The 17,548-nt window shown below is 40.7% G+C and overlaps 1 protein-coding gene across 2 annotated transcripts in view; it reads left to right on the top strand.

Moving 5' to 3' along the window:
• Nucleotides 1–17,548, top strand: part of GABBR2 (gamma-aminobutyric acid type B receptor subunit 2) — an 842,917-nt gene that overhangs the window by 760,613 nt on the left and 64,756 nt on the right. For both annotated transcript variants that reach the window (XM_073332465.1, XM_073332464.1), the window contains one exon: nucleotides 14,478–14,588. In XM_073332465.1, coding sequence (XP_073188566.1) covers nucleotides 14,478–14,588 — 111 coding nt within the window. The remainder of the gene's footprint in view (nucleotides 1–14,477; nucleotides 14,589–17,548) is intronic.

Here is a 17,548-nt window from a genome sequence, read left to right on the forward strand (position 1 = left end):
TGTTCTCCCTCCTACCATTCTTTAGAATCATGAACTCTACTATTTCATGATCACTTTCACCCATGTTGCCTTCCACTTTCAAATTCTCAACCAGTTCCTCCCTATTTGTCAAAATCAAATCTAGAAGAGCCTCCCCCAGTAGCTTTCTCCACCATCGGAAATAAAAAATTGTCTCCAATACATTCCAAAAACTTGTTGGATAATCTGTGCCCTACTGTGTTATTTTCCCAACAGATGTCTGGGTAGTTGAAGTCCCCCATCACCACCAAGTCCTGTGCTTTGGATGATTTTGTTAGTTGTTTAAAAAAAGCCTCATCCACCTCTTCTTCCTGGTTTGATGGTCTGTAGTAGACCCCTACCATGACATCTCCCTTGTTTTTTACCCCTTTTATCCTTACCCAGAGACTTTCAACAAGTCTGTCTCTTATTTCTATCTCAATCTCAGTCCAAGTGTATACAATTTTAATATATAAGGCAACACCTCTTCTCTTTTTCCTCTGCCTGTCCTTCATAAAAAAGCTGTACCCTTCTATACCAATATTCCAGTCATGCGTATTATGCCACCAAGTCTCCGTGATGCCAACTATGTCATAGTTGTGTTTATTTACTAGCATTTCAAGTTCTTCCTGCTTATTCCCCATACTACTCGCAGACATCTAAGATACTGATTTGATTTCCCTCCCCGCCCCCCCCAGTTCTGTCTTGTCTCTCCTTTATCCCTTTTACAGCCCATGCTCCCCCCAGATTCTGACCTTCTCCCAGGTCTCCATGTTTTTGACTTACATGTGGGCTTTGGTCACCTGCCCCCCATCAAACCTAGTTTAAAGCTCTCCTCACTAGGTTAGCCAGTCTGTAGCCAAATAAGCTCTTCCCCTTCCTCAATAGGTTGACCCAATCTCTGTTTAGCAGTCCTTATTCCTGGAACATCATCCTGTGGTCAAGGAAGCCGAAGCCCTCCTGGTGACACCATCCTCGCAGCCAGGCATTCACCTCCAGGATGCATCTGTCTCTGCCAAGGGCCCCTGCCCTTGACTGGAAGGACTGAAGAGAACCACCTGCGCTCCCAACTCCTTCACCCTTACTCCCAGAGCCCTCGAGTCACTTCTGATCTGCTGAGTGTCCTCCCTGTACCAGAGCCATATCTTTCATCCAGACTTTTGTCTTGTCTCTCAGCTACTGTAACGTTTTCTCCTCTGGACTTGGCAACTCCAGCCTTGCTCCCCTCAATTTCATTCAGTACTCTCTATCAAAATCATCTTTCTTGCTTGTTACTTTAATAATGTCTTCTCACTTTTTTAAGCCCTGTTGATGGATCCCTTTTCACCACCACATCAAAAATGCATAGCTAGACTCACCCCTGCCTTATCTATTGGCTTATTGCACCAATGATCCCCATTTTTACTCAGCCAACATTTCCATCTTTTGTCCCTTGTCAGTCCACTTCTTCCTTAAGTCTTGATTGCTGTAACCTATGCCAAATTTCTTGCCAGCACAAACTGCTAAACTATCCCGTTAATTCACTATCTTATCCTTTTTCAAGTCCCTCCTTAAGACTTCTGCTATGATGCCTACAGAACACTGCCAGTTAATAATCCCTGGAATGTAGATGAGCTCCATTGTGCACACAGCCATTGATCTCACCCACCCCCACCCATTTGGAAGTTACTTAAGCATGTTGTAACAGCATCAGAGAAGGCATGCCTACCCCCTAAAAAAGAAATGAAATGGGAAAACTGGGCAGAGGGGAATCATTTGATTATATGGAACAACTCATGAAGTTTTTGAGCCAAATATATTATTATTTTTAGACAATTATAAATAGGTATCCTTCAGAAAATTTCCCCAGGGAAGTGTGATGTTCAAGTTGACACTGTCCCCTTAAAAAGGTATTGCATATATTTTAAAACCTTTTCCTCGGAAGCATCATATTCCCTGACCTTTCTTATATGACTGGTATGTATTGTAAAAATAAATATGTCACAAACCAGGCTTACAACAGTATCTTATTCTTTTATACCTACAATTTATCTACATAAATTAGATCTTTTGTAATGTAGCAGGCATGTGAGAGGACACATCCTTCAGGGCATAAGCAAAGAATGAGTGATAAATGTATTGAGCCTAATATCCAACTATACATTATCTGAATCCACCTTTCATCCATTAAAGGCAAGTCCTAGACTTTTTCTTGTCGCAAAATGTTAATTTTTGACATGGATAAAACAAATATTAAAAAATTCAGTGACGAATAGTGTTGCTTATTATACTATCTGTGATTCAAGGAGAACTATTGTATAAGTACCCTGTGGTAAATCAGGTGCTGTACTCTCTACTCCAGGTTTTATTTAATTATTATTTTGCACTAAATGTATCTTTTTTTGATGCATGAAATACAGCTGCTACCGCACCCATAGGTTTGCCTCAGGCTGGCTGACATCCTCCTGCTGTCCACTCCACCTCTGTAATTTACTTCTAGTGTCTATATTTTGTTACTCCTTTGTCTTCATTGTTTTTCAACTCCTCTGCCCCTGAGTTCCTTTTAAACTTTTTACTCTGAAGGTGGGATGTGTGAATATACTAAATTGTATATGAAAAGCCACAGGCTGAAGTAATGTTATTCAATATTGTTCCCTTCCAACGGAATTTTTCTGAAGTGAGAGACCCTGGAAAGCACTGTTAAAACCAGACCTCTCAAGTGTAGTAGATTTTATAGTATGTTCCACATTTTGCCTCGATCAGGCTCCCTGTCCCACCCATACTGTAGCTCAGGCAAAGATCCACAGACATGCAAGAGAGAGCAAGTCCTTCTAAATACCCTGTAGCCTAGGGGAACGTGTACAGCAGGAAGAGCCAGGGAATATGAGTTCAACTCTTGTCTTTTCTGATTGCTATACACTTCACAGCCACCATTATTAAGCAAGGCCTCATACCCCAACTCTAGAAGAAGTCAAATATTCATCTCTGCTGCTGCCTGGGCCTGCTACTCCTGCAGTTTTATAAATAAACTAACAGAGGTTTCACAAGGTCACTTCAAGGAGAGCTGGGAATAGAATTCAGCTCACTAATATGTAGAACTGTCTAAAAGCAGAGAAAGAATAAATAGGGCAGAGGGTAGTGGTGCTACACATCAAACACACCTAGTTTGGGAGACTACATTGCTTCAAATGGACTCCCCGCATCCCTATACCACACAGAGATTTCCGTGGGCAAGAAAGGCCTGTGGCTATCTAAATAATTGAAAGTCCAGATGGGCCTAAAATGCAGAGGAAAAGCATACAGATACAGACCTACACTTAATCACCAAATAAAATATATGAAAATGTGACAGAAAATGGTATATGGATCATCCCCTGTATGATATGTTAGTTTCCAAAATTAATTCTTATTTGAAAATAAGCCATATAGCCTTGCCCAGGTCATTCACTATTATAAGTCACTGAGGCATGATTGTATAAATAAATAGATTTTGAACAGAGAGCTATTTAAGAATATATAGGAACTATGTTACCTAACATAGAGGGTAACAGTAGGTTCAGAATTGCCCATTTGTACCATATATGCATTAAACATACACTGTTGCATAGGCAAATGTGGATTTCAGTCATATGGAGCATGGTAACATAACAAAGAACAGGTCCAAGGAATATATAAAAGGGCACCTGATTATTGTTTTGACCTGTTACCAAATTAACCACTTTTCTGTTCTATACCAGCAACATGAAAAAGTATTTGGTAGAATTGTGTTAAAGGGAATCTGGTTTGACAGCTGCTGAAAGAAGATAAATTATTTAAGGGAAATGTTGCATAAAAGCTTTACTGAATTCAGACAAGAACACTTTCTCATGGCTACCTGGTTTGCTCTCAATAATGTCACAGAAGTGGCAACGCTGCTTGAGTATCTATTTATTGAAGAAAGAAGAATAAGAAATCATTTCCCTGCCACTGTAGGGACCTTCGGCACTGGTGCACCTTGGTCCCTCCTATAACAGTCTAGTCTCCTGTGAGCTATAAAACTTTGGTCTAGTGTCAGTTGTTGGGTTTAGAATCTGAGCACTGGGTAGTGTGGAGATCCTATGATACACAGGAGGCTAGACTAGATGCCCTGGTGGTCCCTTTTGGCCTTAAACTCTATGACTCTAAAAATCTCCATAACTTTCATACTTTTATCTCCTGGGGAGGCATATAATTTACTATATAAACATAAAAAACATCAGTCCTTACTCATGTCAACAATCTCAGTGAAATCAATGAGACTACCCATCTGACTAAGGATTGAGTCCTTTCCTCTATGCTCTGTAAGTTTTTATATTAAATGAACCTTCCCTTATTCTTTCAATAACTTTCTATTCTGTAAAATCTAAAATAACTTTGATATTTGAGTATATATACACACACAATAAAATGTCTCTATATATTTTCTTCTTGAGATTGCAGCCCTGGTTATTTGTCTTCTCAATGTAATGAGAAGTGAACTGAAATAAGTTACAAAAACATTCTCCTAGCAACTTCATAACACTATATCTCCCAACTAATGTAACAAACAAACAAAAAACAGAGTTAGCCTTTGCCTAGGTTGAACCAAAATCTTTCCAGGCTGGTTCTAGGCTCTGCCACACTAAACTCAATCTTTCAAGGCTGGAACAGGCCTCTATCAAAGCCAAACTCCAAACATAATGTTAATCCCAGGCTAATTAAATCTTCCAAAGATGAAGCAGGCCTCTGCCTAACCTAAAATCCCAAGCTAGACCGACTCTTGCAAGTCTGGGGCAGGCTTCATAGCACCTAGTACACTCTAGCCATAGCCTTCTCTGTCTGACTGAAAATTGAGTCTCCCAGCTAGCAGCAATGCTGAGCCTCCCTCAATTCTAGGAGAATTTTATCACTGGTTCCATTTTACCAAGGTACATAGGTGCTGGAACTAGGGGTGCTGCCGCACCCCCTGGGTTGAAGTGGTTTCCATTATATACAGGGTTTACAGTTTGGTTCAATGGCTCTCAGCAGCCCCACTATAAAAATTGTTCCAGAACCCCAGCTAAGCAGTAAGGGGAAAATCCTAATCCTTGCACCCAGCCTGAGTAGCTAGGCTGGGTTCAGGACAGGTTCATAGGGAGAGAGGAAGAATCCTTCACCCAATTTATAGAAGGTCTGTGGAGAACACCACAGCAGCTACTGAAGCCAAATGAGTAGTTTATGGAGTTCTAGAGGAGCTGCATAGTAACAAAGCTTCTGGCCCCATTCTCTCCTGACATTACTGTGTCTCACCAATGGCACAGCCATAGCCCTTAAATCCTGGCCTCTTGCCTCACGTCACAAAGTAATCACTCCTGTCCCAGTGCTGAGGACACTCTACTATATCTTGTAGTATTTGTCCAAGTGGCTGCAAGCACATATTTAGGCAGGTTTCAGTCTCTATTCCTCAGACATATATCAGGACAGGACAGGACTAGAATTCAAAATGATCTTGACAAATTGGAGAATTGGTCAGAAATCCACAAGATGAAATTCAATAAAGACAAGTGCAAAGAACTACACTTAGGAAGGACAAAATCAGATGCACAAATACAAAATGGGGAATATCTGGCTAGGTGGTAACACTGCTTGAAATGGATCTGGGGATTATAATGGATCTCAAATTGACTATGAGTCAACAGTATGATGCAGTTGCAAAAAAGGCTAATATCATTCTGGGGTGTATTATCGTGTGCAAGATATGTGAGGTAATTGTCACACTCTACTTGGCATTGGTGATTGCTCAGCTGGAGTACTGTATCCAATTCTGGATGCCTGTGGCGTGGTGCCTCCCCCACCCCCGTCATGCATTGAAGGGCTTAAAAGAGCCCTGGGAGAGGGCTGAGAGGGAAAAAGCTGGGCTGTTTGGGAAAACAGCCACAGGTGTAGCCTGTGTAATTAGGGCCCAGTGGGTCCTTATAAAAGGGCAGTGGGCTAGAAGGAGGGAGACACTTTCTCTAGCTACATGGAGAGAGAAGGAGCTGGCTGCCTGGGAAGCTGAAGAGGGTACCTAGGGCAGAGCAGTGCTGGGGAAGGGTAGAGGGAGCTGGGGCGTGCCAGCCTAGCAGAGCTTCAGGCTGAGGTAAAGGCCCACAAAAGGGTACTAAGGCTGCAGAGGAGCAGCCCAGACCTAGACAGAGGCAGGTGGTCCAACCCTCTTGCCGATGATGAGTGGTACAGTCTGCCCCAGGGAGCGGGGGCTAGATGATGACTGACAGTAGCCACTGAGGCAAGGGAGGGATAGTGGGTTGGGAGTTCCCCTGGCAAGGGGAGACCCAGACTGAGGGGGTACTGCCAGGGAGCAGAACCCTAAGATAAAAGGGCACTGGGGTCTGGGAGGGGCACGGGACCAGTGGCAAGTGAGATACCGACTGGCAGAGGGTGCTTCTGGCTGAAAAAAGCTAATTCCCTGGATAACCAGCAGGAGGCGCCGCAGCAGTGAGTCATCGCCCCGCAACAGTACCATACTCTAAGAAAGCTATGAACAAATTGGAGAGTCCAGAGGAGAGCAACAAAACTGTTAAAAGATTTATCAAATCTGATCTATCAGGAAAGGTTAAAAAATGGGGCATGTTTAATCTTCAGAAAAGACTGAGAGGCGACCTGACAAAAGTAATCAAATGTGTTCAGGACTCTTCTAAAGAGGACAGTGATCTGTTGTTCTCCATGTCCACTGAAGGTAGGACAAGAAGTAATGGGCTTAATCTAAAACAAGGCAGATTTAAGTTTGATATTTGGAAAAACTTTCTAACTGTAAGAATACTTAAGCTCTGGAATAGGTTTCCAAGGGAGGTTGTGGAATCTCCATCGCCGGAGGTTTTTAAGAGCAGGTTAAACAAACACCTGTCTGGGATGGTCTAGGAATACTTGGCCCTGCCCCAGCAAAGGGGCTGGATTTCATGATACCTCAAGGTCCCTTCCATCCCTACACTTCTATGATTCTGTGATCAAAGGAAGACAAGAAGGGAAGTCCAAGATAATATACTTGGACAGCAATCCTATCTGTATTAGAGTTCCTTAAGGAAATAATATAAAACAAAACTCCCACTGACTGCATCAGGATCAGGACTGGACCTTTAAGTGCATTTATATATTAAGGAAACTAATTGTGTTCAGAGAACTCTTGACATTAATATACCAGAATATTCCTTTCTCTCAGTGCTTGTAATTCCATATTTGGTTGCAATTCTTTTTTTTTTCTTTTTTAAGTTAATGTCATCTAGCTAAAAACAATTAGATCAATAGATAAAAATTAAAATGGAGCTATCTGGATTAGGCTGTGGAATAAACAAGTCACTCCTCTCTGGGAAACATGTGGCTCTCAAAAATCAGTTTATTTAAAATACACAAATCGACCCACACTGGATAAAATGATAAATTATGAATTCATGCCATTTGCAAGTAAAAATATGAGAGCATTCACAATAGATGAGCCTATGAATAGATCTAAGAGTATTTTCTCATCTCTAAATCCCAGTAAACTACAGTATGTATGATTACTATTTTATGGAATTATTTGTATAGAGACAGATGGAGAGCAAGAAAGCAGATTTATTTCAAAGATAATAATGTGTGAACATCTCTGAGGCTGAATCACCAGTGCTCTTTTTATTGTGGTAGAAATTTCAGTGGTTATCTATGACGTGGCATTTTCTTTCTTTCTTTTTTTCCCCCTTTAATCATAACCCCAGTTTGTTTTATCCCATCTGTCTTCGTAGCAAGTTCTGATATTAAATAGCTACATTAGGCTACCTGAAATCCATGAAAGATGCAGGTGCCTTTTTACTTTAGTAATGTTGTTGTGATGAGACAGTACACTTTTCTATATCTTACAAGAATTCACATAAAAATCATAGAATCATAGAATATCAGGGTTGGAAGGGACCCCAGAAGGTCATCTAGTCCAACCCCCTGCTCAAAGCAGGACCAATTCCCAGTTAAATCATCCCAGCCAGGGCTTTGTCAAGCCTGACCTTAAAAACCTCTAAGGAAGGAGGTTTATATATTTTATATAAAATAAAATTATATAGTTCTAAAATGTGGCATTAATATCAATTTAGCTATATATGCTGGCATTCTAACAGACATCACTGCATGGTGATCTCAGCTAGCTGAGCATTATAGTATTACTGTCATATATGTGTGCTAGAATCTAAAGATACTTCTAGCAATGAGGATTTGGAAATTGAGAAGTGTATGGGAGTTCTACTGAATTGTCAGTTTCCCAAAGAGCTTAATTTTTTAAGGCTCTATTGAAGCAAGATAACTTGGAAGCCAAAAGTTCATGTCTTGGCAAGCTGAAGTTCAGTATAACGGAAGGAAAAAACAAAGTCGTCTGGGAAAATTAACTATGGAAAAGTGACTGCTGCCTTCCAGCCCACTGGATAAGGTGGTGGCTCTAAAGTCCAATCATGTCAGGAGTGAGCATTGGCTCCCTGGCATACTGCAACTCCAGGGACATCTCTTACAGGCTTCATTGACTGGGAGGAGTTAAGGTTGGGCAAGGAAGCACCACCCCATCTCAGTCTCATGAGGAGATTGGAGTGTGTGATAATACTGACTTTGCAGACATTATGTGATGCTGCTTCATGGACTCCAAGGCCAGAAGGAACCATCATGATCCTCTAGTCTGACCTCCTGCACATTGGAGGCCACAGAACCTCACCACCCCCTCCTATAATAAACGCCTAACCTCTGGCTGAGTTACTGAAGTCCTCAAATCATGATTTAAAGACTTCAGGTTACAGAGAATCCACCATTTACACTAGTTAACACCTTCAAACCCCATGCTGCAGAGGAAGGTGAAAAACCCCCAGAGTCTGAGTGTCCAACACTGCCATCCATCGGTCCCTTTTGGGAAATATTTGTAAGTTTCCATGTGGAGTTATTATTGCTGTAGTTAGAAGTAGCAAAGTTAGTGTTAAGCTCTTTTGCCAATTTTTTGCCCATTGGTCATTTTGGATGTACTTTGGGTTCTGAGTGTTGTGAACCTCTTTAGCCATAGCTAAGAAAAATCCACAGTGTTCAAAATATGCCTCTCCTGGATTGGCACAGTGTCCATTACAGACTCTCATATTTGGTGCCTGTTCTGCCTCAGGGAGGGGCCCCACCAAATTTCAAAATCCTGCTGCAAACACTGCAGGCAATAGAGGTCTAAAGTCTGGAGGATGTTTATAATGAGCAGTGTTAGGCATCCTAAAGATAGGGATTGTTGCTGCTCCCCTATTAATAGTAATGCATACATCCAAGAGGGTTATGATGATTTTAAAGATAAATTGTTTATTGGTGTCGGAAAGCCCTTCTCTATACTCAGCAGTTTTGGCATAGAATAGAGTAAGCATTTTATAGGGGACGATGTGCAATTCTAATGTGAAGTTAACAGAATAAACTGTTTATGCTGAGCTGCTGAAAGCATTGCAAAAACTGATGCAGTATAAGAAACCTTATTAGGTTTCAAAGGAAGTAGGAAAGCTTCAGCCTAATCACAGACAGGAGGTCTTCAGGCTTTTGCTGATGACATCTGAAGGCCATTTCAATTGCTTTCTATAAAAGGAAAGGGCAGAATTCCAGTACATATACAATCCTTGGTAGGTTTTAAGCTGTCATCTTCTCTACAGCCAAGCTCTCTGACAATAGCAAAGTGCACAAATGGTGTTGGATTAGTGAAGTGATGTATTCTGTTATAATTATGGATTTTTAAAACCTTGTTTGGACATCAGAAAAGACCATATTTTATTTATCTAGCACTTAGCCAGGATCAGTAAATTCATGCAAAATGAATACATTAACCAAAAAACAAATAGAAACAGTGAAGCAGAAATATCATTGTACTGAAAAATAAAACACAAAAATCCACATACAGCAAAATACTTCCTACCTGTTTAGGAACACACACAACTCATAATTTATGAGAATTCAACAATGTCATTAAAATATTAAGACTTTATGGATCTGAAGCCTGGTTTAAAAGAGTGCTGTCAAATACAGAAGCTTTCCGAATTTTGGTACTGATATCGGGACCGATCATGCAAGGTGTTGAGTATCCTCTGCTCCCATTGAAACACCTCACAGGATTGGGCCCTTCTTGTTTTCATTGGGAGCTTTGCCTATTCTTGAAGAATCAAGCTCAGAATCCCAGAAAAGCCCAAATTTATTTCTGAGTACATAATGTCCATTACAGACTCGTCCTAATGTAATTCTGGTACATCATTTCCTTAATGGGAACAGTATCTACTACTCTGGTAGAATTTTTAAAATATTTTGGTACTTTTTTATATACCATCATTTTTTGCCCTTTTTTCCCCCTCTTTTGAGTACTGAGCTCATGCATTCTCTCTAGCTCTAATAACAGAACAGAACTTGCATTTCAAATACATTTGAATTATGGCTGTCAAGCGATTAAAAAAATGCAATAAATCATATGATTAAAAAAATTGATTAATCACTTAATCATACTGTTAAACAATAGAATATCTTAAATATTTTTGGATGTTTTCTACATTTTCAAATATATTTTCAATTACAACACAGAATAAAAAGTGTACGGTGCTCACTATTTTTGATTAAAAGTATTTGCACTGTAAAAAAACAAAAGAAATAGTATTTTTCAATTCACCTCATACAAGTACTGTAGTGCAATCTCTTTATCATGAAAGTTCCGCACTCAAATGTAGAATTATCTACAAAAACACTGCATTCAGAAATAAAACTATGTAAAATTTTAGAGCTTGCAAGTCCACCCAGTCCTACTTCTTGTTAAGCCAATCGCTAAGACAAACAAGTTTGTTTACATTTGCAGGAGATAATGCTGCCCACTTCTTGTTTACAATGTCCCCTGAAAGTGAGAACAGGTGTTCACGTGGCACTGCTGTAGCCGGGGTCGCAAGATATTTACGTACCAGATGTGCTAAAGATTCATGTCCCTTCATACTTCAACCACCATTCCATGGGACATGCATCCATGCTGATGACAGGTTCTGCTCAATAACAATCCAAAGCAGTGCGGACTGACACATGTTCATTTTCTTCATCTGAGTCAGATGCCATGAGCAGAATGTTGATTTTTCTTTTTTGATGGTTCAGGTGCTGTAGTTTCCACATCTTTTAAGACTTCTGAAAGCATGCTCCACACCTCATCCCTCTCAGATTTTGGAAAACACTTCAGGTACCTAAACCTTGGGTCGAGTGCTGTAGCTATTTTTAGAAATCTCACATTGGTACCTTCTTTGCGTTTTGTCAGATCTGGAGTGAAAGTGTTCTTAAAATGAACAACATGTGCTGGGTCATCATCCGAGACTGTTATAACATGAAATATATGGCAGAATGTGGGTAAAACAGAGCAGGGCACGTACAATTCTCACCCAAGGAGTTCAGTCACAAATTTAATGTACACATTATTTTTGTAATGAGCGTCATCAGCATGGAAGCACGTCCTCCGGAATTATGGCCAAAGCATGAAGGGCCATACGATTGTTTAGCATATCTGGCACATAAATACCTTGCAATGCCGGCTACAAATGTGCCTGTTCTCACTTTCTGGTGACATTGTAAAAAAAGAAGAGGGCAGCATTATCTCCTATTAATGTAAACAAACTTGTTTGTCTTAGCAATTGACTGAACAAGAAGTAGGACTGAGTGGAATTGTAGGCTCTGAAGTTATTTGTTACATAACTGCACTCAAAAAAAACCAATCTACGTTTATAAATTGTACTTTCATGACAAAGATTGCACTACAGAACTTGTATGAGGTGAATTGAAAAATACTGTTTCTTTTGTTCATTTTTACAGTGCAAATATTTGTAATAAAAAATATACACTTAGATTTCAGTTACAGAATACAATATATAAAAATGTAGAAAAACATCCAAAATTAATTTCAATTGGTATTGTTTAACTGCAGTTAATTAAAATCAAAATTATAATAAATTATATATAAATATAAAAAATTATCATTTAAAACTGCAATTTTTAATTGCAATTTTTTTAGTTAATCATGTGAGTTAACTGCAATTAATAGACAGCCCTAATTTGAACATAACTACATTCTTTTAGGAGAGAAATACCTTAGTGAAATGCTCACTCTGTTCTTCACTGCCTATGGCTGCATAGTACGGCAGGCCTTCAGTGACTCTTTGTGCATACATGTCAAAATACTGGATAGCACCTTGACCCGGTAAATCATTATCTGCTCAGAAAACAGCACAAGGCTGAGCTTCTGTGCAGGCACAAGTATGGTGAAGCATCAGGTGTTCATTGAGTGCACGTCCCAAACCCACTCCAAGAATGTGAGGTAAAAAGGAGAATGGGTGTGGGCAGAGGATGGACGTAGCTGAAAAGACATAAGCAAAGATCCTGAGTGGGTGTAAACTGGTGTAGCTCCCCACTGCTGAAAAGTAAACATTTTTGGGAATACGGTAGATCTGGAATGGAACTGAAATAATTATCTCACAACTCAAAAAAGGATGCAATTAATGGCACGCTAGAACTAAAAGATGTAGGGGAGATCAGTCCTGTATTTATTAAAAACAAAACAAAACAAAACTCTTTGGCCTTGTAATGAGTTAAGACAAAGTTTAGAAACTTAGACAAAATGTATCTTTAGGACAGTCTTGTTCATGTGAAAATGTTGACACTACTGAATTTAAGATAGCAACTCTCAGCTGAACTTTTTTCCATTTCAATCATAAATGATAGAAAATCCAGAAAGCTTTATAATGAAGGAGACATTTTTAAGGATCCCAAACACACATTAGTAGCATTGTAATATATTTTTCTGCCACCTGGCAGCCTTACCCTGAGAGGTGATGAGCACCCTGTAGCTCATTTTGATGGTAATGGGAGTTGCAGGTGCGCAGAGGCCGTCAGAGTGGGGCCATACACTACTTATAAAAAGGTAAAATCCTTCTCTGGGTCCTCTCTGATTTGAAAGATTTTTAGGATTAGATTATCCTATTCAGGGTTATAACTGGGAAGGAGTGAACGTAACTGTCATTCTGTTGCCAAGAATGCAAGGAAATAACTATGGATTGTGAGAAACTTGCCCCACAATCCTCTTTCCTTTTATTTTGTATTCTTTGTTGCCCTCTGAGGTCAGTGGTAGCCGGGCAATCATGCTTTACATATGGAAGGGCTGATGAGGGAAATGGAGTAGGGGCTTGATTCTGCACTTATTGAAATCTATGGCAAAATTACCAGTGACACTAGTGGGAGCAAGACTGAACCCTAGAATAACGGTCAGTTTTTCTCTGAAATCCTTCTATGAAAAAATCACTTCTATATCTGAGTCAAAGAAAATCTGATTTTTTTCCCTTGCTCTGATAAATCCATATTCTTCTGCCTCAAAGATTTTATATATATAGCCAGGTACAAAAGCAACTGGCTGTAGTGACTTCCACTGGTACTGCACATGTGCATAAAGTGAAGCACATGGTGATTCACATCAGCTGAAGATCTGGACCATCAGTTTAAACTGGAAATAGTGAGTTGCTTTGAACATTTGTGCCCCTATTTCAGGTTCTTCTCAAAAGGAAAATAAGATAAGAGTTCACAACAACTTTGGATAGAGTGGCACAATAGAACATTCCTATCAAAGTAACACATCAAATCCGTTAATCACTAGTCTAATTTGCAAAAGAACAGGTATTATGTCCAGGTACAAAGGGCAGGCATTGCTGCACTAGCCTCTTTTCTCAGGGTGAGTGGAAGCTAAGAGGTTTCTAGCAGCATTGATTTGTACAGAGAGTTTCACTTGGTCTCAAGGGGAGCTTGCTGCAGAAATTTTGGGATGAGTTATATTCTATACTGAGCTTTTGCTGCAGTTTCTATAGTGCAATCGCAATAGCATAATCCAAGCACTTGGTTTGTCTCAGGGCAATAAAACAAAACAAAAAATAGTCTGGAACATACCACAGTGTGTCTCATTGCAAAGTCTGCCCTTGATCAATGACAAAAAACGTAGGGTGAAGTGAAGAGAGATTTTAACTATATATATTTTCATGGCTGCATGTTTGAGCTATATCCATTAGGTTTTTTTTACTATTTTTACCAAATTAGCTGTCCAAATTAAAAAGATACAAGTTGTTTCCTTTCCCTTCAGTTACACAGAATGCCTTCCAGCATATTTTTTCATGGTAGTTATGTATTTGTTTAAACTATAACAGATTAATGTGATTGACAGTATTAAAGAAAGGGAGTTATTGAGCATATGACAAACATTCCTTCTTGCTTTCCATTTTGCTGTAGCAGGGTAAGCATGAATCCACCTGTCTCCTTCCATTCTCTAATTACTATTCTTTACTAAGCTCCTTTGCAGCCTTATGGAACCACACCATCAAAAGTCTTATTAAAGTTGGCTTTTCTTTTATACACAAATACATGTATCCCCAACCTACTGGGAACAGAATGAAATGGCTTCTGAGGCATAAGTACATGTCAAATATTTTACTCTTTACTTTTTCTTCCCTTTGTAGCCGGACCCTGCAGGCAGAGATATTTCCATTCGTCCAATTTTAGAGCACTGTGAAAACACTCACATGACCATTTGGCTTGGCATTGTCTATGCCTACAAAGGGCTGCTCATGGTAAGTATTGCGTGGTTTACATAGCAGTGCTGTCTAGTTGCTCCTCTTTTGTTAAAAACTGCTTTCCTGATGGATAAACGTAAGTTAAAAAATCCTTGAATAAATCTTTTTAAAGCAGATATGATAGTATGTTAAGTAACAATGGCATTAAATACAACACTAAAGCTTACCCTAATAGATATAATGCAAACAAAAGAATTTGGCAATCAAAGAATGGGAATATGAGTGAGAATCTGAATAGTCTTTAAATCTCTTGTGGAACTCAGGCTAAGGAACTGTTTAATTGCAGTGAAGACAATCAGGCTCAGGGTGGAGCCAGGGCTCTAGTACCCTGTCAGATGGGAGGGTCTCAGAGCTCTGCTGCAACCAAAGCCGGAGCCTCTACACCACAATTAAACAGCCCCACAGCCTGAGCCCTGTGAGCCTGCCAGCTGGCATGGGCCAGCCACAGGTGTCTAATTGCAGTGTAGACATATCCTTAGGGGCCTCAATCCAATTGAAAGTCACTCCTAAATCACTGAGGCACTTCTTGAAAATTCTACCAATACTGTTTTGGTTCTTTCTGAATTTCATAATGCTAATGACTAATTCTATGTGACTAGTAAACGTTCTGTTAAACCAAACCTACCTAAGATCTAGCTAATGGGGGAAAGCAAATTACTTCTGAAAAATTAGAAAGGATTTTAGGAGACACACACTGTATTTTTTTCAGTCAATAAATATGGGACACATTCTGCCTTCAGGTACATGCAGACAATTCCCATTTAAAATCAGTGCATACCTGTAACTAGAAAGAGGACTAAGTTCATGTCTTTAGTACTCAATTGCTGACAAGTCATTAACTTTATCATAATACATATATTCTGTACAATGTAAAGGCTGCATGATGGTTTATACATACAGTGTTGTAGTCCTGTTAGTCCCAGGATATTTGAGAGTTAGGTGAGTGAGGTAACATTTTATTGGATCAATTTCTGTTGGTGAGAGAGACAAGCGTAAGCTTAAAAAGCTTGTCTCTCTCACGAACAGCACTTGGCCCAGTAAAAGATATTACCTCACTCACCTTGATGGTTGGTTCGTCATTTGTCTTAATGAATGATGGGTTTCTTTGATTTTTTTTTTTTGTAATCATTTTCAGTTATATCTACTGTGTCTTCCCAATTTGTCACTGCTAGCAGGAAACTCTCATTCTTGAATTGTAACCAGATTTTACACTTTTTGCATGTTTAGTTTTGTAATAACAGTTTCATAGTGTGGTAGGTCAAATGGAGCATAACTGGTATGCAACGACAGCATTGGACAAACCTCAAGTGCCAAAATCAGCTTATGAAATTGTAAAATGTTCACTCTGCATTTTCATAGGCATTGGTGTTTGCTACATTTTTCTCTGTAATTCTGCTCATAAGAGTTAATATGTCAAAAGTGTTTTGTCTGGTTCATCTATAATAGAGCTGGTCAAAAATTAAAATTCTGAACAATTCTGAAGTGTTCAAAGTTAACTGATTTTTCTTTTAAAAAAATTGCAGAAATAATTATTCAAGAATATTTCCAATACAGTTTTCTATTTTATTTTAAAAAATTCCAAGAAAATTTTCACACGGTACTTTAAAAAAAAAAGTCAACAAGTTTTGTTAAATTTCATTTTGGATAAAACCATTTTTCAACTAAACATTTTCTTTGAAACGTTTTGGCCATCAGTGTAACATGTAGGACAACATGAAAGTATTTATTTTTTGTGCTCTAGATTCTAATGGTGTCTTTGTAAGGAAGATGCTCTCTTACATATTTGAGTTCAGCTAAATAGTACGTGCTGCTTTGATCATTGCTCCTTTGTCCTAATATAGGTTTTTGCATAGCCCGGTGAGAAATTCATTACTATTTAAATAAAAATAATGTAAGAATCATAGAATATCAGGGTTGGAAGGGACCTCAGGAGATCATCTAGCCCAATTCCCTGCTCAAAGCAGGACCAATCCCCAACTAAATCATCCCAGCCAGGGCTTTGTCAAGCCTGACCTTAAAAACCTCTAAGGAAGGAGATTCCACCACCTCTCTAGGTAATGCATTCCAGTGCTTCACCACCCTCCTAGTGGAAAACATTTTTCCTAATATCCAGTGATGAGCTGCCAAAATCTCCCTCCTCACCCCACAAGGGGGTCGTTGCCCACCCCCACCCCCCTGGACTCCCGCCCCATCCAACCCCCCCCACGTTCCTTGATGCCCCATCCACCCCCCTCCCCTGTCCCCTGACTGCCCCCAGAACCGGGCAGAAGGGTCTCGTAGTGGGTGCCTACCCCACCCCTAAGAGCCAGCAGGACCTGCCGGGGGGCGAGGTGGGGAGTCCCAGCAGTGCTTACCTGGGGCAGCTCCCAGGAAGCATCTGGCAGGTCCCTCTGGCTTCTAGGGGCAGGGGAGCGTAGCTGGGGGGAGCAGGGAGAGCGGCCGCTCTCCCACTGATCACATGAAAAGTGGCGCCTTAGGCCACTCCCTGGGTGCTCCGGGGCTGGAGCACCCACAGGGAAATTTTGGTGGGTGCAGAGCACCCACCGGCTGCTCCCCACCCTGTGCCCAGCTCACCTCACCTCCGCTCCGCCTCCTCCGTTGAACACACCGCCCCGCTCTGCTTCTCCGCGACCCCCGCCCCGCTTCCCGTGAATCAGCTGTTTGGCAGGAAGCCTGGGAGAGCTGAGAAGCAGGTGGCGGCTTCACAATCAGGCCGAGGGTGGCGGAGGTGAGCTGAGGCGAGGAGCGGTTCCCTTGCACCCCCCTGCCCCGGGGTTACCTGCTGCAGTGTGGGAGGCCCTCCTCATGCCCCCCGCCCCAGCTCACCTCCATTCCGCCTCCCTGGGCCTGAGCAGGTAGCCGCGGCCTGCTTCTCAGCCTGCCCCAGCTTCCTGCATGAACAGCTGATTCGTGGGAAGCCTGGGGGGGCGGAGAAGCAGGGCAGGGCGGCGCCTTCA

Source organism: Lepidochelys kempii, chromosome 2 (assembly GCF_965140265.1).
Source record: "Lepidochelys kempii isolate rLepKem1 chromosome 2, rLepKem1.hap2, whole genome shotgun sequence".
In the NCBI taxonomy this organism is placed as follows: Eukaryota; Metazoa; Chordata; order Testudines; family Cheloniidae; genus Lepidochelys; species Lepidochelys kempii.